Source organism: Coffea arabica, chromosome 6e (genome assembly GCF_036785885.1).
Source record: "Coffea arabica cultivar ET-39 chromosome 6e, Coffea Arabica ET-39 HiFi, whole genome shotgun sequence".
Lineage (NCBI taxonomy): Eukaryota > Viridiplantae > Streptophyta > Magnoliopsida > Gentianales > Rubiaceae > Coffea > Coffea arabica.
In genome coordinates this window covers 12301169-12326850 of record NC_092321.1, presented here as the reverse complement: position 1 = coordinate 12326850, position 25682 = coordinate 12301169, and the positions used below count along the sequence as shown (strand labels likewise).

The 25682-nt window shown below is 37.3% G+C and overlaps 2 protein-coding genes and 1 long non-coding RNA gene across 5 annotated transcripts; 2 read left to right on the top strand and 1 right to left on the bottom strand.

Moving 5' to 3' along the window:
* Nucleotides 1-1406: 1406 nt before the first annotated feature.
* LOC113695134 (protein REDUCED CHLOROPLAST COVERAGE 2-like) lies at nucleotides 1407-17641 on the top strand. Of its 2 annotated transcripts, none has more exons than XM_072055278.1 (23): nucleotides 1407-2020; nucleotides 2434-2495; nucleotides 2573-2665; nucleotides 3692-3764; nucleotides 4274-4663; nucleotides 4765-4829; nucleotides 4919-5050; nucleotides 5544-5585; nucleotides 5685-6206; nucleotides 6331-6488; nucleotides 7356-7860; nucleotides 8102-8164; nucleotides 8307-8408; nucleotides 9171-9491; nucleotides 9567-9659; nucleotides 9734-9835; nucleotides 9929-10033; nucleotides 11027-11160; nucleotides 12627-12810; nucleotides 13539-13670; nucleotides 13738-13862; nucleotides 14672-14744; nucleotides 14832-17641. In XM_072055278.1, exons 1-23 carry the CDS (start codon nucleotides 1951-1953, stop codon nucleotides 17010-17012), a joined length of 5727 nt encoding a protein of 1908 aa, XP_071911379.1. In that variant the 5' UTR covers nucleotides 1407-1950; the 3' UTR covers nucleotides 17013-17641. The 2 variants fall into 2 exon arrangements, with proteins under 2 accessions (XP_071911379.1, XP_027069920.1); XM_027214119.2 differs by having other exon boundaries at nucleotides 1409-2020; nucleotides 13750-13862.
* Nucleotides 17642-19261: 1620 nt separating this feature from the next.
* Nucleotides 19262-20485, top strand: LOC113695848 (uncharacterized). Its single transcript, XR_003449633.2, has 3 exons — nucleotides 19262-19508; nucleotides 19620-19893; nucleotides 19988-20485. It is a non-coding gene; the product is annotated as an uncharacterized lncRNA (long non-coding RNA).
* A 2223-nt stretch (nucleotides 20486-22708) lies between these two features.
* LOC113694655 (heptahelical transmembrane protein 2) lies at nucleotides 22709-25448 on the bottom strand. Of its 2 annotated transcripts, none has more exons than XM_027213510.2 (4): nucleotides 25043-25448; nucleotides 24785-24877; nucleotides 24600-24672; nucleotides 22709-23761 (listed from the first exon to the last, which is right to left on the bottom strand). In XM_027213510.2, exons 1-4 carry the CDS (start codon nucleotides 25294-25296, stop codon nucleotides 23087-23089), a joined length of 1095 nt encoding a protein of 364 aa, XP_027069311.1. In that variant the 5' UTR covers nucleotides 25297-25448; the 3' UTR covers nucleotides 22709-23086. The 2 variants fall into 2 exon arrangements, with proteins under 2 accessions (XP_027069311.1, XP_027069312.1); XM_027213511.2 differs by having other exon boundaries at nucleotides 24600-24669.
* Between the last annotated feature and the right edge of the window lie 234 nt (nucleotides 25449-25682).

Sequence of the window (25682 nt, the reverse complement as noted above, 5' to 3'; positions counted from 1 at the left end):
ATTTTCAGGGTTCTCACAACTTCTGGCCATGGTTTTGCTAACTCCTTTTCTTTTATCTTTCGGTACGATGACATGAATTTCAAGATTCAATGCCAGCCACTCATTTTGATATGGTAATAGATAACGAGGGTTTAGAACTCTCAGGTTCTAAATGAAAACAAAATGCTGACGCTGCAGAGTGCCACTTATTGTAGTGGCAAGTTATCTTTTTGTCCCCGCTAAATCTAACTCTCACAAAACCTGCCGCAGTCCCATTGGCCAAGAAAACAGATTTGTCTGAGAATTCAAGAACTTGAAACAACCGAATTTTCAACTCAAAGTTTCAAACGCATTTCTTGCAGAGTCTGCTGTTGCAGTTTTTTCATTGGGATTCATCGATGCTGGGTATATTATGTAGCGGAATATACATGATCATACCTATTAATAGAAAATCATGTCTGCTGGTCCTTTCAGCTATCTTAATTAGTGGAGATTGGTCAAGAATTGGAGTTGTCTCAAAAGAGAATGAGGATTTGCTGAAGGCTGCTGATTTTGTTGTCGTTCCATTTTGCTTCTTTCTCATATTTTTGCTTTCCAAGAAATCAGAAGATTGATGATCGGTCTTTCACACGAAGTTTTGATTAATAGTCACTCTATTCTGAAGCTTGCTGGAGAGACAAGTAACGTGCATGAAATCTGTCTTCAGAATTCACACAGAGACAAGTGCAGTGCTGGAGGAACAAAGACAAACTCGCTAGTTTGCCGGTCCAATCGATTTTTTTTTTCAATGTCCAACAAGATATCAAAAAGGAAATTATAGTAAACAGTTCAATTTCTTGACTTTTCTCAGTGTTGACATAGAATTTGCTCCTGCAATTTCAAGCATGAACTCAGGATTGATTCTTGAAACAGTTCAACAAATGCAAGGTCTAGATCCTCTTTGAGTTTAACTAGCCACAAGAAGACATTGTTAGAATACAAAAATCCAATAGTCTCCATGCCATTTGTCCGAGGAACAGCTTCAAATTTTCGTATAACTACAAGGAGGAGATCGTCTATAATTTGGACTTTGGCCAAACATCTACTAACAAACATAGAAGTGAACGTGGCACGAACTTAAGCGCATAAAATCAATCGGCCAAATTAATCGAACTATTGCCGGTCAAATCAGGCCAAAAATGAAAACCTCTCAATGAGAGAAAACGGTCAAATGAAACGAAGATAAGTCTCTTGAATTACTTCAGCTGCTTCTAGCACCCAATCTTCCAATGACAAAGGCACAAAAAATTGCAGAGAGAGACGTGTAGATGATCAGTTAGTGAAATGAGAGGCCTTAAATTGCCAACCTTACATTCCACTGCTTGTGACAAACACAAGTGCCATGGTTTTGGGTCACCTTATCCTATCCGCCTCTAACTCTCCTCTCTTTCTATTTCTCATTTCTTTTATCTTGTGCTCCTCTCAAAACTCAAAAAAAAAAAACACGAGTAGGAGAGCTAGTTTTCCCTCTTTACCTTCCTCTCTTCTTGGACCCCCTTACTTCGCTACATTTATCATCCCCTCTGTATCTTCCTTTATTATGCCCCTTTTCTCGAACAAAGTGTGCTTCCACTTCAAAAAACTGTATACAATAGCAATTCCAACCTGCACTTTGCACCACTTAAACTAGCTGAACTTGAAACTTCTGAAGCATTTTTCTTCACTATCCAAAGTTTGCGTTTTACTCCGTTTCTTATCGTTCTTCACTTGAATTCAACTATTTAGCTTAGCCCAGAAAAGTTGAGCATTAGATAGTCTGTTTTATGCGCATTTAGCACTGATAGGAGTCATCATCTAATAACAGCAGAAGGGGTTACAGTGCATTTTGAATTGTAATATAAGAACAATTGATTGTTTAGTTAAGTGAAGCTGGTTATAGTATTGTTGTAAACTAGCAAAAGTTATCTACAACCCAATCGTTTCAAGAAGAAAATGGCTCCTAAAACTGGAAAAGCTAAACCCCACAAAGCTAAAGGAGAGAAGAAGAAGAAAGAAGAGAAAGGTTTGCGATTCTGCTCATCTTATATTATTATTTCCTTCACTAATTTCCTTCTCCAACTATGCTTTTGTTTGGTCCCACTAGTGTTTGTCTTTTAGGCGAGAAGCATTGGTTTAACATTTCTGCTTTCACATTACCATGATGACAGAACAGTATTCATATTATCATAACAATTGCATCAAGTACAAAACATTTTTTTGAGCCAAAACTTCTCAATTTCCCACAACATTGCACAGATTTTACATCAAGTTTAGTTCCCTTTAATTTTTTTTTGTGGCGCTATAATTACCTATTGTCATGTTATTGGTCGAAAGCTCTTCATACGTGCGTGTGTGTTAAACAACCCTCAGTTTTTTGGTCTTCCAATTAGTTAGTTCAGTCTTGATTAATTACATCTGTTTTGGGGTTTCTTGCAGTAATGCCTACAGTTATAGAATTAACAGTAGATACACCTGAGGATTCACAGGTGACACTTAAGGTAAGTGCATGTTCTGGCCTTCTGCCAATTCTGCTAACACCACCAAAGTGCACCAATTGGAGGACATTTTACCGCAGGGAATATCGACGGACAAGATTTTGGATGTGAGAAAGCTTTTAGCTGTCCATGTTCAGACCTGCCATCTAACCAATTACTCCATGTCTCACGAGGTCAGTGCTCTCACCTTCGTACAGCATTCTCCATTCTTCGTGCTACGTTATCTTATTACATTTTACACTAAGAATTGATGGACTCTAAACATAAGATAAGACACGACCTTTCATCTATCATCTTCCTGCACCGGAATGAAAATGAAAAAGGGTACGTGATGCCGATTTTGCATTGATGAAGCTCAGGAGTTAGTTATAGCATTCATGTCATTGAAGTTGAGGTACTCGATTAATCACAATCCAAGATTTGGTCCCATCTAAGAAGATTGCATGTCTTGTCGTTGTATCTCTGGTATTGGACAAAACTGGGAGAGGTAGCTTCAAAGTTACCAAAACTTTGTGGGGATACTAAGACAGTGTCGCAGTCCTAATATTAGTGTCAATTGTGTGGGCGTAGAATGCGAAATTTCTCCCTTACACTCTTTCCTTTCTTTCGTACCATCTAACCCATCCCTCTCCCACTTACAAGAAAAAGAAAAGGCTAAAAAGATTGATCCGAAATGCTAGCTTTGACAATTAATATAAATATATTATTGTTGTGATATTAAAACTCTAGCTGTGCAAAATCATTTGCCAACTTACCAAAAGGATCAGTTGTGTCCGACCCGCTAGGAAGAGGAACTTGGGACCATGATTATGGAAACCATCATTTTCAAAATCTTCTTACAAGTAAGTATGAGGAGGATGCATCATCCGGGAAAATCGCATTTTGTGTTTTTGAATGCATAGTAATCTTGCAGAAATTGAAAAAAAGAATCGTGTTAAGAGAATGGATAATGTTTTGCGCTCTTCAAGTAATAATTGAATGTCTTACTTTAATTTGTAAAATATGAGAAATATTTTGAAGCTAATATTTTCCAACACTTCTTCAAGTTTTTTAGAAGTAATAATAAAAAAAATTTCCACGATAAAATATCATGTGGGAATATTCCACCAAAATTCTATTGTTTTTTAATTAGTTAACTAATTAATAGTTTTTTTTTTTAAAAAAAAAAATCCTAACCAACGATTTGCACCTCCAAGCAGGTAAAAGGCCCACTGTTGAAGGATTCCGTCGAAATCACCTCTCTCAAACCGTGCCATCTCACCATTGTTGAAGGTATTATAATTTTTACATTTTCAAAATGTTTCTTTTCTTTAACAAAACACATTGCATCGTTCAAATTGAGTAATTATTTCTTCTATTTTGAGATTAGATATCAACTTGAATTAAGACATACCATCTCATTGTCAAATGAAAAAGATGTTCTCTAGTCTTAAGTCTTGTTTCTATAAACTCAATAAATTTGTGTTTGGATTGTGAATTATGCAAAATAAGATTTAGATACATTAATTTGATTAATTTTTATCCCCTTATGCAATAGTCAAACTATACAAATTTCTTACAATACGACACTTCTAGAAAAACATTTATTTTTATGATTTGGAAGGTCTAGAACGCTTTATAAAACTTATCTCGTGGATAATTATTAGACCTATAATCTAGTGATCCTTGAAAATACTGAAAAACATTAGAATGGTAGGACATAAATTATTTTTCATCAAGAGTATTGTGGCTATGGTCGATTATCACAAAATATAGGGGCCATTGTCTAATAAATTTTGCAGAGGACTATACTGAAAGCCAAGCCGTGGGCCATATTCGACGACTACTCGACATTGTCGCTTGCACGACATCGTTTGGCGGTTCATCTTCTTCGCCGAAACCGAACAGTAAACCCGGTTCAAAGGATACGGGTCATAAGGATTCCGGCTCTTCAGAGTCCGAACCCGGCCCGGAAAATGTCATTTCCGACCCGACTTCTAAGCCCAAACTCTCCGACAAGAAGTCCGGCACCGTTGCTCATTCCCAGAAACCGAAGCCTGAGATTATTCCCGCCGACGGAGGCTTGGCGGAGAATAATGGCGATGCTGCAGCAGCTATGATGTGTCCTCCGCCGCGGCTCGGGCAGTTCTACGACTTTTTCTCCTTCTCTCATCTCACTCCTCCCATCCAATGTAAGTTTTTTATTTTAAAATCATTTATTGCTATTTTTTGTCCAAAATTTGTATGTTATCTCGTATTAATTGTCATCTTTTGAACAAATATATTTTTGCAGATATTAGGAGATCAAATCGACCATTTCTGGAGGATAAATTGGAAGATGATTTCTTCCAAATTGATGTAACTATGATAAATTCTTCTTTTTTGTTTTTTCTTTATGTAATTATTTATAGGTATTTGATTGAATTGTATGTTTAAATTTGTTACAGGTTAGGGTTTGCAGTGGAAAGCCAACAACAATTGTTGTTTGTGAGAAAGGGTTTTATCCAGCTGGAAGAAGAATTCTTCTGAGCCACTCTTTGGTTGGATTACTCCAGCAATTAAGCAGAGCTTTTGATGCTGTAAGTATCAGGATTTCCGATACCATTTTACCTTATTGATTTCTTGACCAATGGGCTATTTTTGCTAAAAATAGATCCACTATGTTTACATTATACTTTGCGCGATGAGCTAGGCATTTCACCAGTAAATTAGTTTTGTTTACAGGTTACACTTTACTAATACCAACATATGAGGTTAAAAGAAAAAGGAAATAAAAAGAGATTAGAGTCTTTTATGCTTAAACTTTATAGTTACTAACTTCGCAACTTTTAAAAAGAGAAAAATTATGAAAAAACGGAGAAAAAGAGCAAATTTAGTAGTACTGTTTAATGTCTATCACCTTCGTAAAGACAAGATGTTTTGTGTAAACAATCTTGAGGCACAAGCTCATAACTTTGGATTTGTCTTGGCCATGATCCATGTTACTTGCTTTGAGTCCCTAACTGTTATTTCCTTTCATGCTTTCAGTAAGCATGATCACTTATTTTTTCAACTTTATCTTGTGGTTATCAGGCATATAAAGCTCTGCTGAAAGCTTTCACTGAGCACAATAAAGTAAGTATTTCTTGTACGTCATTCTGTCTTGATCCAAATATTTGGGATGGAAAACATATAGAACAACAATTTGTTGTAAACTTCAGTTGTTCTTTTCAGTTTGGGAATCTTCCTTATGGTTTTCGAGCGAATACATGGGTTGTACCACCTTTTGTTGCTGAGCAGCCGTTGGCATTTCCACCATTGCCTGTTGAAGATGAAAATTGGGGAGGAAATGGAGGTGGACAAGGAAGAGATGGGAAGCATGATAATAGGCAGTGGGCAAAAGAATTTGCAATTTTGGCAGCAATGCCATGTAAGACGACAGAGGAAAGGCAAACTCGAGATAGGAAAGCCTTTCTACTTCACAGTTTATTCATCGACGTTTCAGTCTTTAAAGCTGTTGCAGCAATAAAGAATTTAGTGGAAAATAACAAGCACTCAACAACTGGTTCTAGTTCCATCAAATATGAAGAGAAACTTGGAGATTTACTCATTGGGGTGACAATGGATGTGGCTGATGCAAGTATGAAGTTGGATTGCAAGACTGATGGCAGTCGAGTTCTTGGAATGTCACAAGAGGAAATTACTAAGCGAAATTTACTTAAAGGCATAACTGCAGATGAAAGTGCAACTGTCCATGTCAGTTTAGCAATACGTTCTGTTCTTCATTTTCTTAAATTTTTCCAGATGTCATTCCTGTTCTTGACATTTTCTGAGGAAAAAAAATATATTTTCATTATTCACACATATTGTTTTCTTGCAGGATACTTCTACCCTGGGTGTTGTGGTTGTTAAACACTCTGGCTATACAGCCATTGTCAAAGTAGTAGCTGAAACAAATCAGAATGATAGTTTAGTTTCCCAGGACATTGAAATTGACGACCAGCCTGAGGGAGGCGCAAATGCCTTGAACGTGAATAGGTCAGTTCTCATTTGGCTTCAAGATTTGAGAATTTTCCTGCCTTTACATTAGTATATGGTTCCTATGATGTTTGAAATCGTATGCTTTCTTGGTTCAAAATGGCCATTCATAATGCTGTCATTGAATCCTCACTTGAAAATAGATATATACCAAACTTTTGCATAACTCTCACAATGCAAAAATTGTTGTAAAATATCAATTCTACTCCTAATGAGAGCAACAACCTTCCTTCTTAATAGTTAGCATACGGAAAACTTAGGAGATATTGGGCACTTGCTTAACTATGAGATTTCATGGCACAACTACATGCATCAAGCATGCCACTTTCTAGTTGCATATGTTGTATGTATATTTCACAATGGATTGATGTAGGCAGGGGTAGAGCAGCAGGGTGGTCTTTATATAGATCCTTTTTATACAAGATCTTGAAATTTTGTTTAAGTTTTTCACTCCCGGTCCCCTGACTTTTTCTCAGAAACATTTGAGGCCTTAAAAAAAAGAAGTCTTCAAATATACTTTTTTAATACTTTTTTTTGGCGTTATTACCTTGTCCTTGAAGGATTATTTTCTTGTTTTTAACCCTATGTAGCATTATACCATTGTTGCAATTTTTATACACTTTTATTTCTGTCCCTAGGGGGAAAAAATTACTTCATTTGATTCAGTCATTTCCCTCTTGCAACCATTGTTGTAAGATAAACTTATATACAACATTTCTATCTTCAAATTTGCCAGCTCTTCCCCCCAGCCAAGTTGCAAAATTGTGGATCTACCACTGCTTCATTGCAACTACTGTAGCTAATATTACATTTTTCTTTCATAGTAATGATACTGTCAGTAACCAGTGTCTGGTCATCTCATCTCAGCTTGAGAATGCTATTGCACAAGACATCGACATCCCAGACATCCAGCCCAGTTCAAAGATCAAATATTACAGATCTTGAAGATTTGCGCACTTCTAGGTCATTGGTAAGAAAGGTGTTAGGTGAAAGTTTGTTGAGGTTGCAAGGAGAGGATACTAAACAAGCAAAACCAAAACCAGTTAGATGGGAGCTGGGAGCCTGTTGGGTGCAACATTTACAAAATGAAGATTCAGGTAAAACTGACTCTAAAAAAGGTGAAAAAGCTAAAGCTGAGCCAGCTGTAAAGGGGCTTGGAAAAAGTGGTGGACTGCTCAAGGATATTAAGAAAAAATCGGATGACCGAGCCTCAAAATCTGAGCAAAGAAAAGAGGTTGCAAATGATGGTTTTGGTGCGGGAAAGAAAGAGCTAGCAACGTTAGATGAGGCAAAAGAAACGATGTGGAAAGAATTGCTTTCTGAAGCATCATATTTGCGCCTTAAAGAGTCAGAGACTGGTCTTCACCTAAAGGTTATCTAACTGCTCTATAAAGGAAGACATAGTTGCATTGATTTTGTATTATTTTCTGTGATTCATGTACTAACTAACACCTGCAAGAGTATTTTTGCATTGCGTTTAACTTTGTCTGTGATATGTGATAGACAACTCTTCAGAAATTTTAATGGTCTAACCATCGGGAAAATGATGTATGTGCTCCAAGAGGTTTAGTCTTCTTAAAACTTGATTGCTTTGGTTTCATTCATGTTGGCAGTCGCCCAGCGAGTTGATTGAGATGGCACACAAATACTATGCTGATACTGCACTTCCAAAACTGGTGTGTTATACATCTTGCTACGTTCTTTATATAGGAGCTTATTAATGCTTTGAAATCTCAATTAATGGAGTTTAAGACCAGCAACTATTGGTTTCATTGAAATGATAAAGAGCATCAAGTATTGATTTTACCAAACTGACAGGTGGCTGATTTTGGCTCCCTTGAACTTTCACCAGTTGACGGAAGGACGTTAACTGATTTCATGCATACAAGGGGTTTGCAAATGTTCTCCTTAGGATGCGTGGTAATAGTTCAATTCATTTATGCTTTTCCATCTTCTGACACCTATTGCATCACTGAATATATGAAAATCATAGATGAATCTTATGACTAGTGAATCTGTGATAAAGTGAGCAGGCTTTTATCAAGGCAATAAGCCAGAAAGTTAGAGCACATCATTAAGATAGTAATATTATTGTAAATGACAACTAGCTGTGATCTTGCAGAAGCTTGTACTTTGGAAACATCTGCATCTAGCATTCTTGAAACCGAAACACCAAAATTAGTGATGCTAAATTTTTACAAAAGTTCGAGGTGTAAATTTTGGAATGATCATTAAAATTCTGTAATAATTTATATCTACTCATGGGAGGGCTATTCTGCATTATTCAGGCATTTTGAAATGCGAAATGCTGTTTCCATATGGTATTTCTAGAATTTTTACACTCAGGTAGCTGAACTATCTTTATGAAAAATATGAGTTGATTTTAAGATGATTTGTTCTGATACATAAATATATCAGCAGAAGTAAGTTTAAATCCTGTAACTGTTAGATGATTGACTTTGATAAAAGTTCACTGTCATTGATGAAAAATTCTATGTGTTTATTTTTGTTAGATGAATTTCTTTTACTACCTTTATATCTTAAATTATATGGATGAACACCATTTTCACACTTCAATGAGTAATGAAACATGAATATGTCCAACTTAAGATTCTATATTCTTTATTAGCAACCAAAGAAACAATAAATCTTGAAAATTTATTTTTTGTGCTGTCATGCCAGGTTGAACTTGCAGACAAGCTTCCTCATGTACAATCACTCTGTATACATGAGATGGTTGTTCGAGCTTACAAACATGTATTGCATGCTGTTGTAGCAGCAGTAGATAATGCTGGAGACTTGGCCTCATCAATTGCATCATGTTTAAATGTATTGTTAGGAACAGCATCTAGAGGAAATGCTGATTCAGAAATTACTGATGATGATACATTGAAGTGGAAGTGGGTGAAAACTTTTCTTTTAAATAGATTTGGGTGGAAATGGAAGGACGAAAACAGCCATGATCTCAGAAAGTTTTTGATTCTTCGTGGGCTTTGCCATAAAGTATGTTACTTCTCAAACTAAGAAAAGATGTCATAATCTTCCACAGTTATATAAAAAGATGTCATCTTTTCTCAGGTTGGACTAGAGCTTGTTCCCAGGGACTATGATATGGATTCATCTTGCCCTTTTAAGAAGACAGACATTATAAGCATGATACCTGTATATAAGGTATAAAACTCTACAATTCAAGTGAAAGTTGATTTTGAATAATTTTTAATTACAACATTTAAATTTCCCTACAGCATGTTGTGTGTTCGTCTGCTGATGGGCGTACTTTGTTGGAATCGTCAAAAACGTCCTTGGACAAGGGTAAATTGGAGGATGCTGTCAATTATGGAACTAAGGTAACACAAACTTCCATCTCCCTGGCAACTCAAGGATCTATTTTGACTAGATTGAATTGTTGACGATGCTAATCTCCATTCTGTACTCTGCAGGCACTCTCCAAACTTGTATCAGTTTGTGGACCTTACCATAGAATGACAGCCGGAGCATATAGTCTTCTTGCTGTGGTTCTCTACCATACTGGAGATTTTAATCAGGTATGAATGTAATACTGGAACCCATGATCAATTGGCAAATCCTTTGGATGGATATAGAGTGCAGCTTACACTGAAATATCAAGAAGAAACTATTCACAGAAAAAATGGAGCATATCATTCCTTGCTATGAGTATTCGAAATTGAATTAATTGGTTTGTTGAGCTGGTCAACAAAGAGTAAATTGGACTGGTTTATATAAATACTTGTTTATAATAAACACAATGAAATACAGTTTTGCTTGTATTAGATTAAACGAGAAATTGATCATGTAGCCTTATCGCAAGAGAAGGTGAACCAGTGTTCTCCACTGCAAATAACTTTTATGGTAGAATATCTTAATTTGGTCATTAAAAAAAATGGTAAATCTTTAGACGATGTGAAGGCTACTGCCCTAGCTCCTTCATGCATTTCTTCTTCAACAATTCTCAGGTTATCAGATCCCAAACCTTTAGAAACTATTACACATTTTAGAGGAATGTCTATTAGTTTGTGACTTTCTGTAGTCATTCACTCAATGTAGTAAAGATAAATTGGAGGAAACACATACCATGCTTATGCTTTATATGTTGCTTCTCACTTAGAAGGGTGTAAAATATTGGTTCTTCTTTTCTTTCGGTTCTTGGAGATCTTTGGGACCTTTAATTGTTATATGATATTTTAATTTCTTGAGCATTTGAAAGAAAGTAGAAAATGCAGTGATGCATAAATCCATGTCTAAGTAAATATTTGTAGAAGAACCAACGGAGTTGCACGGTTAGGGCCAGCATTGCTGGTATTGATGTAAAGTTTCAATGACATATTTCTATTTTCAACCCGTACTTTGACATCTTAAAATGTAAATGCATGGTTTTTACCAAATATACTTCTGATTTACCTAGTATGACGTGAGAACTCATGATACTGTCAAAATACTTTTCTCTACTTATCATGCTATTAAACACATACTAACTTTTTAACTCTGTTGTCATCTTTTACCATTTTTCTACGATTCAGGCTACAATTTACCAGCAAAAAGCTTTGGATATAAATGAGAGGGAGCTTGGACTTGATCATCCAGACACAATGAAAAGTTACGGAGACTTGGCTGTCTTTTACTATCGGCTCCAGCATACTGAGTTAGCCTTAAAGTAGGTCAAATACATTTAAATTTGAAAGAATTTTCACCTAGATAGATTCTTATTGAAATGTTGATTGTTCTTGTTGCTTTTGTTGCCTACTTAGAAAACAGTCACCTTTACTACAATATTGCCGATAAGGTACATTGCTTAATCTGCAGCTGTTTCACCTAACTTGTCCCTTAAAGAGGAAATTCAGAAATCCTTTCGCTTTAGTTTTGCTGGAAAGTAAAGTAATTTTTTCTGGATTTTTTCAGAGTAGAGGATAGAAATGTATTAATGACAAAAACGGTACAAGTGATGAGAATTGGTTAAGGAATCAGTTGACTTTCTCAATGAACTTACATATGTTATTTTAAGCTAAACATCTTTACTTGTTCTAATACATGGAAAAAATTTTTAAATGTATCAACAATGTGAAAATTACTATATTACTGAAAATTCTATCAGGTAGCCTGCATGGCAACCTCTTGTTTCTAGAGGACCAAGCACAAATTTGTCTTGACGGCTCAAAGAATATGTATGTTTTTGGTCCTGCTGTGGAGAACATAGAACAATTTTAGTTGTTTGGTAGCATGAACATCATATTGCAACAATAGTTGCATCTCTTATTCCCATAGTTCCTTTTACTTGCTTTTATCTGACCATTTAATTCCTTATTACTGCTTTTATGGGTTTAATTTCTAGGTGATCTGTGCCAAACTATTTTTTGTCATTGCTCCAGGCTGACAGTTCTGCATAGCATGTTATATGTATGTATTATATTCTGATCTGCTCTTGAACTGTAGTCCAGTTTCCCATTGTTTGTGATTCTACTTAAAGGTCCTGGAAACTTAACTACTTTGAAATGTTATTAAGAGGTGGCTCTGGCAGTTTATTTGCTTTACCTATGGTTCAATATTCTTTCTGTAAGATGCTGTAGTTGATTGCCATCAATGCAAAATCTTTGCAGTGAGCTGGTTACAGTCAAGGAAAACAGGTCATAGTCATAATCATATTTTTAGTACACTATCATCCATTTGGCTTTAGAATCTTATCTAGTTGGCACTAACTATAATCTAAATAAGCTGCAACCTTTTGGGCCTGGAAAAAATTCCAACTTTTGCTAATCTTTTGGCCTTTGACTGGTAAGTTCAAAAAAATAATGTGTAGTAAAAGAATTGTGCATGAGCTGTTGATTTGTAACAAGTTCTTGACTATATAAAATATGCTTAACAAAATTCTGACATATTTATGTTGATAATCTGGTTGAGTGGAAGACTTAAACTTGCTAAATCGAACATGACATCTACTTACTTTTATTAAAAATAGGAGTGAAAGAGTTCTTTGAGTATTAAGACGGACTAATACCAAGTCATGTACAAGGCAAATCCCCATGGTGCTAAAGGACTATCTCTTGAGTCTTGAGATGTTGAGGCACAGATGTTTATATGATCTTGGTTGTTTTTCATTGAATAATATTTGTCTGTTTCCCATAGGTATGTCAATCGTGCATTGTATCTCTTGCATCTAACTTGTGGACCATCTCATCCAAATACGGCTGCCACCTACATTAATGTTGCAATGATGGAAGAAGGTTTGGGCAATGTCCACGTTGCTCTTAGATACCTCCATGAGGCTCTTAAGTGCAACCAAAGACTTCTTGGAGCTGATCATATCCAGGTCTCTCTCTCTCTCTCTCTCTCTCTCTCTCTCAGAGGGAGGCATAAAGAAGGGGAGATAACATAAAATACTGAATTTTAGCTGCAAAGAATACAAGACCCTTACATACATACACACACAAATACATATATACATACATATTTGTGTGTGTGTGTGTGTGTATGTATATGTAAACTCCGCTATATATTCCAGCAGATGTCTTGCTATTTTCTAGAAGAACCATTCTTAGTGCATAGTCATGGTTTTTGGGAAAATTACCAGAGATTCAAATTATGTTTGGCAAAAATTATAATGGAATCTTAAACTTCTCTCCCTCTTGAATGACTGCTCTTGTGGACATATGCACGTGTCCACGAAAACACCTAACCTCATGAAAAAATTGATCAAACTATGTGGGTTTGGTTCAGTGCTGTCAATCTGTCAGTTATTTTACATCATCATCTGTTATTATTATTGTTGTTGTTTTGGTGTCATTTGGTCTGACCAAATGTAGTTGTAAATGTTGGTTGGTTGTGGATATGTTGTTTGTGCAAATCTACACAAACTAATTTTCTGTGTATCTGATTTACAAAAGTAAGCAGATCTTTGCAAAAATTTAAACAAGGGCTTTCCTCAAACAAAAGATCACTGTTTCTATATATTTCTTCTTTTCTCTGCCTTGTGCATTGAGCATAATGGATTCTAGCTTTCCTTTAGCATGTTAAAACTGACATTTGTGGCTATTTCAGACTGCAGCCAGCTATCATGCTATAGCAATTGCTCTCTCTTTGATGGAAGCATATTCATTGAGCGTTCAGCATGAACAAACCACTCTTCAAATACTGCAAGCAAAACTTGGACCAGATGATCTTCGTACACAGGTGATACAAATTATCTTGCAACAAAGCCTGAATAGTTTTCAGTTGATAAATATTTCAATCTTATCAGATGTTTCTTCAGGATGCGGCTGCATGGCTTGAATATTTTGAGTCTAAGGCCCTGGAGCAGCAAGAAGCAGCGCGTAATGGTACCCCAAAACCAGATGCTTCTATCTCCAGCAAAGGACATTTAAGGTGATATTCTGTTTATTATTTTCATTCCCATTTTGCATTTTCTATCCTGTGAGAAAATACTTAAATTGGAGTAATCTCTTAAATTTAATACCTTATGGAGGTTAATGGAAATGCTTGAATCTCTTGAGTGCCTCAAATTCGTATAATTAACAGGCATGGATTTCCATTAGTGAAATCAAAAACCTGTTTGGTGTGCTCAAGTTTTACATAGTATTTGGTAAACCTTCAGTGCATCCACCTATATTGGCCAAAACATAAAGGAGCTGACTTAAAACTCGTTTTAAGTGGCGGTTTGGGGTAGCGGTAGCTTATACAAAATACTTCACTTAATAGAGCTTTTAATAAGCGCACTTATTAAGTGGTTAAGCATGTTACTTGGATGCATACTTCGATAAGTGTTTATTGGGTTAGATAATGTGTAATTTTCAATTTTTAAAATGTATTTATCTCTTTATTGAGTTCATAATATAGGATGAATTGATTAAATTTTATGTTTTATTTTTGTAACACAAACTATTCTAAAAGCACCAAATTTGAGCTTTTGCTAATAGTTCTTTTAGCTCCAAAAGAACTACTCCTGAATTTATGGAATGATTTTCACCAGAAACCTCAAAAGTACTTTTATCACCTAAAATTACCTTTTTGGCGAAAGCACTGCACTCCCAGCCAGGCTCTAAAACCAAATAATCCCATTCTGGTACCATCTTTTTCATCACAAATATAGAAGAATTAAAATTTGAAAATTGCTGTGACTGCATTATGGATTCTATGGTTCTTGATTGCATAGTTCCACTTTTTTGTTGTACTAGTGTGTCAGATTTGCTGGATTACATAATACCGGACGAAGTACGGGATGCCCAAAAGAAACAAGTTCGTGCAAAGGTCAAAATCTTTAATAATTCTGAGGTTCTTACGTGTACTTTCAATGTATGCTGCTACATTCTGATGAATATCATAATTATGACGCAGGTAAAAGCCAAAATAGGACAAAATGGGGAGACTGTTGAAGACAAATATAACAAGGATGAATTGCTATCACCAGCTCATTCTGCGGTGGAGAATTCCAGTGATAAAGAGAATAAATCTGATCTTGAGAACAAATCTGAGCTGCTATATGTGGAAAACATTGACAAAAAACATGATTTATTTTCAGCAGAGCAAGCCACATTAAATGATCATGATGATCTTGCACAGGATAATATATCTGAAGAAGGTTGGCAAGAAGCTTTACCTAAGGGTCGCTCAGCTATAGGCCGCAAGCCTCCTGGTTCAAGGAGGCCCAGCCTCGCAAAGCTGAACACCAACTTCATGAACACTTCTCAGGTATCCAAATTCCGTAGTAAAAGTACCAATTTCTCATCTCCAAGGACATCACCTGATGAGTCTGCTGCTGCTTCCACACCTACTCCTGCTCTAAAGAAGTTTGGAAAGAGTGCTAGCTTCAGTCCTAAGTCAATTAATCCTGCAATTTCAAGTACTGGTGCAGAAAAATCAGCTAACCCAAAGTCAGCCTCAGCTAGCCCCGCTCATACTGATCCAGTTAGTAAGGCTGGTCAAACCATAAGTTCGGTCAGTGCTCAGACGACTGGAAAGCTTTTTTCCTACAAAGAAGTTGCTTTAGCTCCACCTGGTACAATTGTGAAGGCAGTGACTGAAAAGTTTCCAAATGAAAGTTCTGCAGAAACAAGTCTGCCATCAAGCAAGGAGACAGGTGTGACATTTGCAAGTGAAGTGGTAGAAAGGAATAATGGGGAGGAAAGACAAGTTAAGAGTCCCACTGAAGAGAAATCACCAGTGGATCCTGATGAGCAAATGAATGAAAATGCCAACAGAATGGTACAAATAGAAGAGGGAGCGACTACCTTAGTCAAATCTTTAGAAGGAGATGAAACTGGAGGTTCTAATGTAAAAGGATCTGAAGTTATTGAGGGTAAACAAGAAAAGAGTACTGTTGAAAGCAAGGAAGGGGAAACAGCACAAGGTTCTGTTTTGGAAGCTGAGAATTCTGTTACTTCTGAAAAGTCAGAACTTGGCACTTCCGAAGTTGAAGTGTTTGAAAGACAAGATGACAAATGTAAGGGAGCTTCATCTGAGAATGAACCTATTTCTACTTCGGTAGAAAATACCACCCTGTTGTCAGAAAAACATACATTTCACCAAAAAAATGCAGTAGAAGCTAAACAGGAGAAGCTTTCTGCTGAGAATGAAGCAAATGAAGGTAAAGAAATTGCAAGCTCTTTGCCAACCAAAGGAGAAAAACAAGGGGATACTGAGGCTGGAAAAGGAACAAGCAAGAAGCTTTCTGCAACTGCACCTCCATTTAATCCATCAACAGTTCCAGTTTCTGGCTCAGTTCCAGTGCAAAGCTTTAAAGAGCTTGGAGGAATATTGCCTCCTCCTGTAAATATTCCACCACTGGCTCCCGTTTGTCCAGTTCGTAGATCACCACATCAGTCAGCAACTGCAAGAGTTCCATATGGTCCCCGACTCTCAGGTGGTTATATTCGATCAGGGAATCGGGTTCCACGTAATAAAACTGTTTACCAGACTGCTGAACATAATGGGGATGGAAGTCACTTCAGCCTGCCAAGAGCAATGAACCCACATGCGGCTGAGTTTGTACCAGGCCAGCCATGGGTTCCAAATGGTTATATAGCCTATTCAAATGGTACTGCTGTATCACCAAATGCTTATAGTATATCTCAAAATGGTGTACTAGTTTCACCAAATGGTTCTCCAGTACCCTTGCATGTTTTTCCAGTGACTCAAGATGGGTTACCAGTACCAATAGTATCTGTAGAACCTTATTCAGTTGCAAGTGCTACAGAACATGCTGAAGATCAGAATGAAGTAGCATCAGATGGGAGTAGTGAGGAGTCCTCCGGGAACTTGACAGTTGAAAGCTCAATAGTCGAGCAAGGTGAACAGGATCAATCTGACATTGGTGAAAAACCATGTGATGATGAGTCTGGAGTTGCTGCAAAATCATGTACAGATCCTGAAGAAAAACCCACAGGTACGGCCACTCCAATTCCTGAGATTGTTGCTGCAAAAGAAAGCTGTGGTAGCATTGTGGTGGAGAATGCTAAAATCAAACGTTGGGGAGATTATAGTGATGGCGAAACTGAGATTGTTGAGGTCCAAAGTTGAGAAAGTCTATTAACTTTTGATAGAACTGAACAGTCTTAGAGCCAAGTCGTCGGAAATGCCACAGCGCCAAGAGCAACTAGTGAGACTTGGTATATGTGAAAGTCATGAAGTTTTATAGCTGAGATTCTATCCTTTGGGAAGGACCATTATAGCTGCTAAGGTACCAAATATGAGTTGGCTGATGATGCACTTTGAGAACAGATTGATATGTTGTACAAATCAGCATTATCTACCTTGAAATCAGTAAGTTGCATTGCCAATTAACCGAGGGAGCAACAGATTTTGATGGAGGACCGCACTATTGGGTTTAACTTGTTTCGTTCTCTTCTGGAATTCAATTTTGTTGGTTCTTTACTAACCAAGTAAGATCTTGTAGGAGTTTTGCATCTTCAGGCGTTCTACAAATGATGACTGTGAAGTGCAATGTAGATCTGCCAGGGTGTCATAGTTTCTCATCCCAGTTACGCTTTGCTGTAATTTAAGGATTTTTAGCTTTGGTTCCAATTATTTGATAATTAGGCTAGCCGAAGATATCAGCAGTCACAGACTTGAAAGGCTCAACACATTAGGCTGCTAAGTCTGTATGGCATCTTGAAACTTAAAGGATCATGAATAAGTTTTTTTTTGCAGTCTGGGCTTTTATATACACCACTCTCTTTTCGGGGCGAGGTTGAGCTCTGCTATTCATTGGTATGCAAATATGCTTCGTTAAATTTGCTATTGAGTATGAACAATATGGTAGTTAACATAATGATCGCTAAAGTAACAAACCCACTAATTTATTCATGTTGTCGATCAGAAGATCAAAATAGATCTTAATTTTGTATGTTCCAAAGTAGAGATGCAACAGGATCAATATCATTATGTTCTGTATTCTTAGACAACGATAAATAATACTTCACTAAATATCATTTAAAGAATGTATATAAACTGGGAAGAGGGTGCCAAAGCATGGTCGTCCTCCATGTCTTGCTCACGTGCGGGTTTTGAAAGTGGCCCGAGCTGGAAATTTTTTTTCCTTTTTTTTGTATTTGTTTGCTCTTTCTTTCTTGGAACCCAACGTCTTTCTTTGTTGTGAAAGTGGTCGTCCTCCATCAAATGTCTTTTGTCCTTGGAACCCAACAGTAATTATAGCGTCTTTGCTAGCAACCCTATAAGAAAGGCAGCGTGCTTTTTATTGAGCTGTTAAAATCGGGGTGGTGATGATTAGCTTCCTATTAAAAGCAGATAACAGGATGCTAGAGACTGAATCACTTATCGGCACTTGCTTCCTATTTGAGCGAATTTCAGCTTGAATTACCCCTGCTGTGGGATTTATTAGTTATAAATTATCAGTTAAATAGATAGATCAGAGTGTCCAATAGGAACATTGACTTTTGATTTAATTACTAACACTGCCCAACAATAAATATATATATTCGAGTAGACAGGGCGGCTATACATTCGTTCGTTATGCTGGCCTCAGGCGTCTTAATGGTTCCTCGGATTTGAAACGCACAGGCACTCTTTGTGGCTTTTCATGAAGCTTCTCGGCCCAGCTTTTCATGAATGGAGGTGGAGAGTTGCTTTTTAGTCGTTCTTCATGTAAACGTCTGGTCTTATATTCCTATTCCTCTCCTCCAGCTTATTTTGCACCTGCTGCTCAGCCTTCACTGGTTCTGTTGCATTTTTTGGACTCTTGCTGTCGCCATTGATATACTCCTTGTTGCTATAACCTGGAAGAGGTGTTCATTCTGTTTCTAATTTACAGTTCTTTTTTATCAGATTATATTTCTTGTTTCGTGCCTATCCAGGTTCTAAGCTTAATGAGGTTGTTCTTCTATCCATTTGCATTCAGTTTCGCTTGTTTACTGATTAACATTTTTTGTTCGTAAGATTAGTTCCTATCACTATATTGCTTTTCCATGGTAACTGCTGTTTAGATGGTTTACGTTTGTCAACTGCTTAGCTGGTTATGTTGTGTGCGTTGCCTTTGTTAGCTCCTTACTTGTTTTTTCCCTTCTCTTTCGCACCATTGTTTTATATGCTGCTGTTTTTTAAGTCACTGCTATTCCTCTTATCTGTACGTGTTTGGTTATTTTTTTTTTTCCTCATTGCATATGTCATTGTTCCTTGAACTGTTCTTTGTTATTTCTTTATAGATGAGTCGCTGCTGTTTTGTTTTATTTATGCCATTTGCTGCCGGTTGAATTGTGAAAACATATTCATGCCTTTTAAGTTTATGTTAGCTGCTTTGCGGGACGTTTGCTATGGGTGTTTGATGCTTTTTCCTTGGTTTCACGCTGTTCCTGCGTTGAGTGAGTTGCTTCTCTTTGTTGCATGCAGGTTGTGCGCTCCATCTCCTAGAGTTGTAGCTGTTTTCACACTGTCCCGGTTTTAGCTAAGAATAAGAAAAAATGCAGTCCCTCGAGAGTGTTGGCTCATCCAATTCGCCAGCAAGAAATACCGCATTTTCATTCATGCTGCTTCTTTTTCAGATTGAACGTGCCTGACCAGGTATATCCTTGCTGTACAGATTCGCTGTCATTATTGCAAAAACACCTTATCTCAGCTTTCACAATGCTTGAATTTCTCTGCAAATTTTAGATATTTCCTACTCAATTCCAGGCAATCCTCATTAAACACCAGTGCAATCAAATTATACTGCGTGAGGGCTACAAAACATGGATCATTAAACTCAACAAATAGTGGTTTGGATAACGTTGGTAGGAATTCTGTCGCAGCAACATCCTGAGGCAGAGTGATGCTTTCTTGCTCCGTCATTCCGGAAGTTTAGTTTTTGATGTGATTCATTTCTCAGAGGACCGTCAGCAAGCACGCATGCCATGGACAGATCCATTACCTAATATTTTACATCTAAAGCCGTCCTTTGAATCAGAAAGTTAGCCTTGCTCTTTTTGGTCTGATTTCACTCATTATTTCTTTTTTTAACAAAAAAAATTGCTTGCCTCATACGTATATAATTTTCTCTGCAGTGAATAGAAAACTAAGAATAGTACGACAGCGAGTTTTATCATCATTGAAACCAGATTTTGCGCACAACTTAACTGAAGGAGCGTGTTTCTATCAGATTGTTACAGGGCACAATCGACATAAATTTGTAAGTTTTTAATTACTTTTTAATGCATCTTCCTGTGATTATTCTGCAGCAATGTTAACGATGTTGAATTAACTGCTTACCTGGTGACAAAACACCTTCTGTTACTCTGAGTTTTGGAAACAAAACACTAACTATTACGATCCATGGAAGACAGTTTCTAGATAACTGGGACATTTTTGCTGCTGAGCATCAACTGGAACTAGATGAAATTTTAGCTTTCCTTCCTGAATCAAGCTACACCTACAATGTTCTGATCTTTGACAAATATGGTGTAGAAAAGCAGTTCTCGTGGTATCATAGTTTCCATGTTTACTCCATCATGAAAAATGTATAAATTTAGATTAATCAAAAATAGAAGTTTCCCTGCATCGTGTTTCTTTTTTCAAGCGTTTAATATAAGGATTATTTTTGCTCATACATTATTCCATGCTCTGCAACTTCTTTTTCTTTACCAGCTTAGACTTAACAAATGTAAAACTATCCTGGTGAAAAAGTTGCCCACAACACTCGGCTTCTTCCAGACATTTCTTTTTTTCTAACCTTAGTGCCTTTGTACTTGCTCCTAAAAACATCCAAGGTGCATGTCAAAGGTTATAGGACAAAAAATAAAAAATGTACTTGCATTTCCAGTATACATTCTATAACCATGCTAAGAATCCAAAAAAACTTCCAACCGAACTAAATAATTTCTCTGTACGTTAAATATCTTCTGAAATACATGTTCACTGTCCCCTCAACCTGGGCATATTTACACCGTACCACCGTGCGCAAGCACGGTGGACATCTCCTAGTCTTACCTGAATTGTGAAACGCTATTATTTGAATTGATAGAAATCTCAGCGGTTTGATTAAGGTCGAATAGGTAGAGGTGCAGCTTGTAATTGATATCTGCAGTTGTCTAATAACTGATCTTCCTGATGGCTAACTTTTAAAAGCATCATACATTGTGTACACCTTCTATAGTAATGTAGGTCGACAGCAATACCTGGGAAAAGTGCAACCAAAAGGAGCCATTTCAGAAAATTTCAAGATTTTGTTATAGTGATCTGCTGGAAAGTGGGGTAACAAATTTCACTTTGGGGGCTTGCACGGTTTTCTTTTCGTTTCATGCTTAAATTTCAAGAAAGGGCAACACACCTGCACGGTTGGAAATCCTGGACTTTGCTAAACGTGTACTTCAGCTCAAAAGAAGCTTAAGTAAGAGGGCCTCTGTCCTCCAGAAGTATGCTTGTTTCTTTCCTCTGTACTAGTTAAACTGAAACAAAATCACTCGACATCCTACCCTTCGTAAACAGTATTAAATCTCTCATCTAATTTAAAATGAAAAATTAGAAACTGATCAGTTCTTGGCTGTCAGCCCTAGCCACGGAATACTGAAAAGTAAAATTCGAAGGTTTGAAAAATGAATAATTGATGCAGCTCGTATTTTCGTTTACGAGCTGTTTCAGTTGCTGTCGGAATTGAGACATTCCTGTGATTAAAGTGAACATAATTTTGGGAAGAGGACCAAATGGAAGGGTAAGAAATATATGCGATAGGGAGCATAACTATTGGAAATGACCTTCTTAGAAATGCCAAATGTAGGTTATGGTGGTCAACAATCGCGTGCTTAGGAGCCGATCTAATATTCCCCTATGGCTATCAATTCACCGTGATTTCCTGAAATCTGGACTTATACTTGGGATCATAAATACCTCCCATTATCCATAATCAAAGGTAACACATTCTCATCTGCTTTCTCGTTCATATAAACTCCTGAACTCCTAATCACTAACTCAGGCATCGAAGTCATCCCGAGGCTACAAAACCCCTAGGCCTTTATTTCTCGTTGTGTTTGCAGACAAGAAGTTCGGCTCAGACAGTTCAACTCCGCCAGTTTCCTCCTTGCACGAACCACATAGAATATTTAATGGGATGTTCAAAAGATTTGTTGTGATCTTTATTGAAAATTTGCATAAATAAAGGCAGGTTTGCTGTGTGTAATTGTTTCCTACTTAATTCTTTCCTTCTCTTCATTGTAGCAAGTGAACTTGGCTTCTCTTTACCCATAACTACTTGCATGGCAAAGTGAAGTGGAATGGCCTAGTGGATTGTTAGTAATGGGAATCTTTTGAAGTCGACAATAGGTTTAATTTATCTGCGATTCCTTTTGGCATTTGGGTGGCAAGTTTATCTTCTGACAATTAATAGATCCAAATCTGTTTACGAGTTCACAGAGGATAGTAGTAAGTTCAACTGTTAAAGAAGAGATGGAAAATTTTTTGAGAGTGCAGTAATGAGAAGGAATTGGGAGATTGACACTGGATGATTTCAGTAGTGATAATGAGAGCCAAAGCTCCCACATTTAAACATTGTACTGCTGGCTCATATTTTTGTATAGCTTGTCATAATTTCCATCCTTTTGCACCCTATTTAGCTTCGTACAATTTCTTGGATGTCATTTGCTATCGTAGTAAATGCTCAAAGTGTACATTTATTTCAAGATTTTGTTCAGACTATCTCTCAAGGTTTCGTACTTCAAGATTTTGTGCTGAATTACTGAACGCTTAGGGATGCATGAAGTAACTTCTTTTGGAGCAAGATGGCTGGAGTCGTATAATTGAATGATGGCACCTTTTGATTCGGGTTGATTTTCAATATGGTCCACCTTATTGTAAGACAATTGTGTCATTAAAATCCTAAAATGACTGACCTATGTCCCCTTCAAAGGAAAGGGGAAAAAGAAATGAAGGTCTTGCAAGAAGCCTCCTCCAGACCAGATGTGAATCCTCTTCAACAAGGATCAATGGTACAATCCAATAGAATATGGTTCTAATCTTACTCTTACACCCACGACCACCACCTTAAAACAAAAGCTGCAACAGCATTCACCTCATCATATCTTTCATGAAGGCGTGAACCGTGAAAAGAATGCAACATATATAAAATCCATTCGAAGATTCACAGCACTGCTGCATCTAGCTAACCATACGCTTCAACCATCACAGGCTGGTAACCCTCCACGCAAATCCATTATTACAAGAGTGGCAGCGCTATGGGCAAGAGCAGCAACAACAACCAACACATGGAAGATTTGGTGGCTCTGCCCCACAATATCAAATGCACCTGGCCTCCATCTCTCCGGTATCCTACTCGTGTAAAATCCTGCTCCAGCAGCATATAGAAAGCCCATTACAATCTCATATCCAAGAGCTACTAGTATGTGTGGGCTGTTATGCCAATAAAGAATGACGGCATGTGCTGCTGGTATCACTCCTGAGAAACCCATGGCGAGGAAAATGTTTGCCCTGAAGGAACGGAAACGACCAGAGGATAGAGCAGGGGCAAAGAGGGTGACCACGGCAAGGCTACCAAAGCCAGTAATTGAGGCCAGGTAAAAAAGACGCCAATAAGGGTGACATGAGAAAGCATAGTATATAGGGGCAAAGAAGGAGCAGTTTATCATCAAGGAAATGCCAGCATAATCAAGGCGCCAGAAGAAGAGATAGAAACGTCTGGAGTGGCAAGCAAATAGATGGGCAAGAGAGCTACATATCATGCAGCACATAGCCCCTCCTAAGAGCACAAACCAAGGCCATTTGGGGATAACATCAGAATCTCCATTCACATGTAAGATTGATGGTTTAGGAATGTGCCTTAGATATGATTCCTGCAATCAAATATATCAAGTAAATTAGGTCAGATGTATTAGTGTGCCATCCACCAGAGCAAGTTATTTGACTCTAAATGTTTTTTCCTCCAATCTTCATGACCTACAAGTCTACGAAGTCATTTTCTCCTCTTTAACATCCATAATAGACGAGCAAATTATCCAGGTAATCGCTAGACTTCTTCAATAGTCAAGATTTAGACTTCTTCAATAGTCAAGATTTGGCCACTTGATTATTAGTAATATATTTTTATCCATTAAACTATCAAAAATATAAATTTTGGACCGTCCCATCTAATTTTATCATTAATTTTATTAGATCTACGAGTCTACATGATTTCCAGCCTACTTGCTCGACACCCCTTTGCTAGGAAACCAACATGTGCAAGTCAAACTAGCAACAAAATCAAAATGTAGATAAGCAGAATCGGGTCCTCTAGAACAGGAAAAAGCTACTTCTACTATACTCGTAGTAGATTGCAATTTTGTAATGCTCTTTTAGCAACAAACTCATCTACTTTATTTCGTTTTATTTTCTACTATCACCATTTTTTTCAATCAATTAGAACCTTACGAACCCTCTTATTAGTTGCAACCAGTTTGCGTAATAAGACACCATGATTGAAAAATCGACTCTATGTTTAAACAAAAAAACAAGAAATCGATATAGCAAATCACAAGATCACATGGGCGCGGGACTCGGTCACAAGATTTCCCCAAATTATGGGCCCAATGTCCTGTAAATACCCAATTTGTTGGGTCCCATTCCCCACTACCGTAGTACCGTGCTGTCCGTTGAATTTTAGTGACTTTGCAAAATTTATAAGAGGAGACTTACTAGGAAAAAAGCATCAGAGCCGTTGATTGTCTTGTTCATCATCATCATCAACGGTCCATCAGTCCCCGGCCTACTAATTCAGTTTAATAACCTTATCAAAATAGTTCATATTCCAGGAGAAAATTCTAGTACGGGAAAGGATGAATAGCTTAAAAGAAACAACAAAATGACGAAAATGTCCTCACCTGAAGAATCTTCCGACCAAATTCTCCACCGTCGCTTTTTTCGTCAAGCTCATCGCCGTCAACCACAAGAATATCGCGAAACCAACCAAATGCCTGAGAAAAAAAAACCACATTACCAAATGCTCTGCTAGCTTAAAAAAAAAAAGAAGAAGCACCAAATTCAACTAGCTTAAACCTGAGCTGCAAAACTTGAATTTTTTCAATGAAAATGGGCGATCAGTTACATTGGGAAAAAAAATTAGAAAAACGAAAACTCACGTCCAGATATTCAGAGTTTCATTGTGGACGGAGAAGACGCTCAAAACGACGTATTTTAACGGCCACTCGCAGCGGTAATGGTCTCTGATGAATTCATTATCCTGCATGTAATCAGGTAAGGACTCGAATTTCAACAATTTTTGCTGGAATTTCATCTTCTTTGTTGCTCTTTTGTTGTTCCGGTCCGAATGGACCGATTCAACTCCATGAGCACTAGCATCAGCATTTCCGGTTGTCCTGGTCCTCTGCTTCATCTTCGCCCGAATACTGATTGCCTTCTTTTGCTTTTTCCGGCGAGGTTGTCGCCGGAAATCTCAGGTGGCTATACTTTTCTCTCTCTGTATAAAGAGAAGTGAAGAGAAATGGACATAGGAGTATTTATATGATGGGCGGGGAATTTTCACGAGTGCAGCAAGCAACGTGTTGCCATAGATTTTTTATCTTCGTGTTGCCTATTTTATTTTATCTTATTTTATTTTTGCGTTGATAAAAAAGTGGAAAATTACTTTTTTTTAAGCAACCATAACATCTCCATAATTCTAATTTTTATATTTCAATTTTATTAGATGCACCCTAAAAGAATTAGACGACGCCAAATCAGTAAAGTATCTACTCCTTGATCCACTTCATGAATTAGGGC

Coding starts and splice junctions, on each gene's coding strand:
- LOC113695134 (XM_072055278.1), top strand. CDS start 1,951: ATGGCTCCTAAAACTGGAAAAGCTAAACCCCACAAAGCTAAAGGAGAG. Junction 11,161..12,626: donor CATACTGAGTTAGCCTTAAA/GTAGGTCAAATA, acceptor TGTTTCCCATAG/GTATGTCAATCGTGCATTGT. Junction 12,811..13,538: donor TTGGAGCTGATCATATCCAG/GTCTCTCTCTCT, acceptor TGGCTATTTCAG/ACTGCAGCCAGCTATCATGC.
- LOC113694655 (XM_027213510.2), bottom strand. CDS start 25,296: ATGAAGCAGAGGACCAGGACAACCGGAAATGCTGATGCTAGTGCTCAT. Junction 24,673..24,784: donor TTGGTCGGAAGATTCTTCAG/GTGAGGACATTT, acceptor AAACTGAATTAG/TAGGCCGGGGACTGATGGAC. Junction 23,762..24,599: donor GCTCTGATGCTTTTTTCCTA/GTAAGTCTCCTC, acceptor ATTTGATTGCAG/GAATCATATCTAAGGCACAT.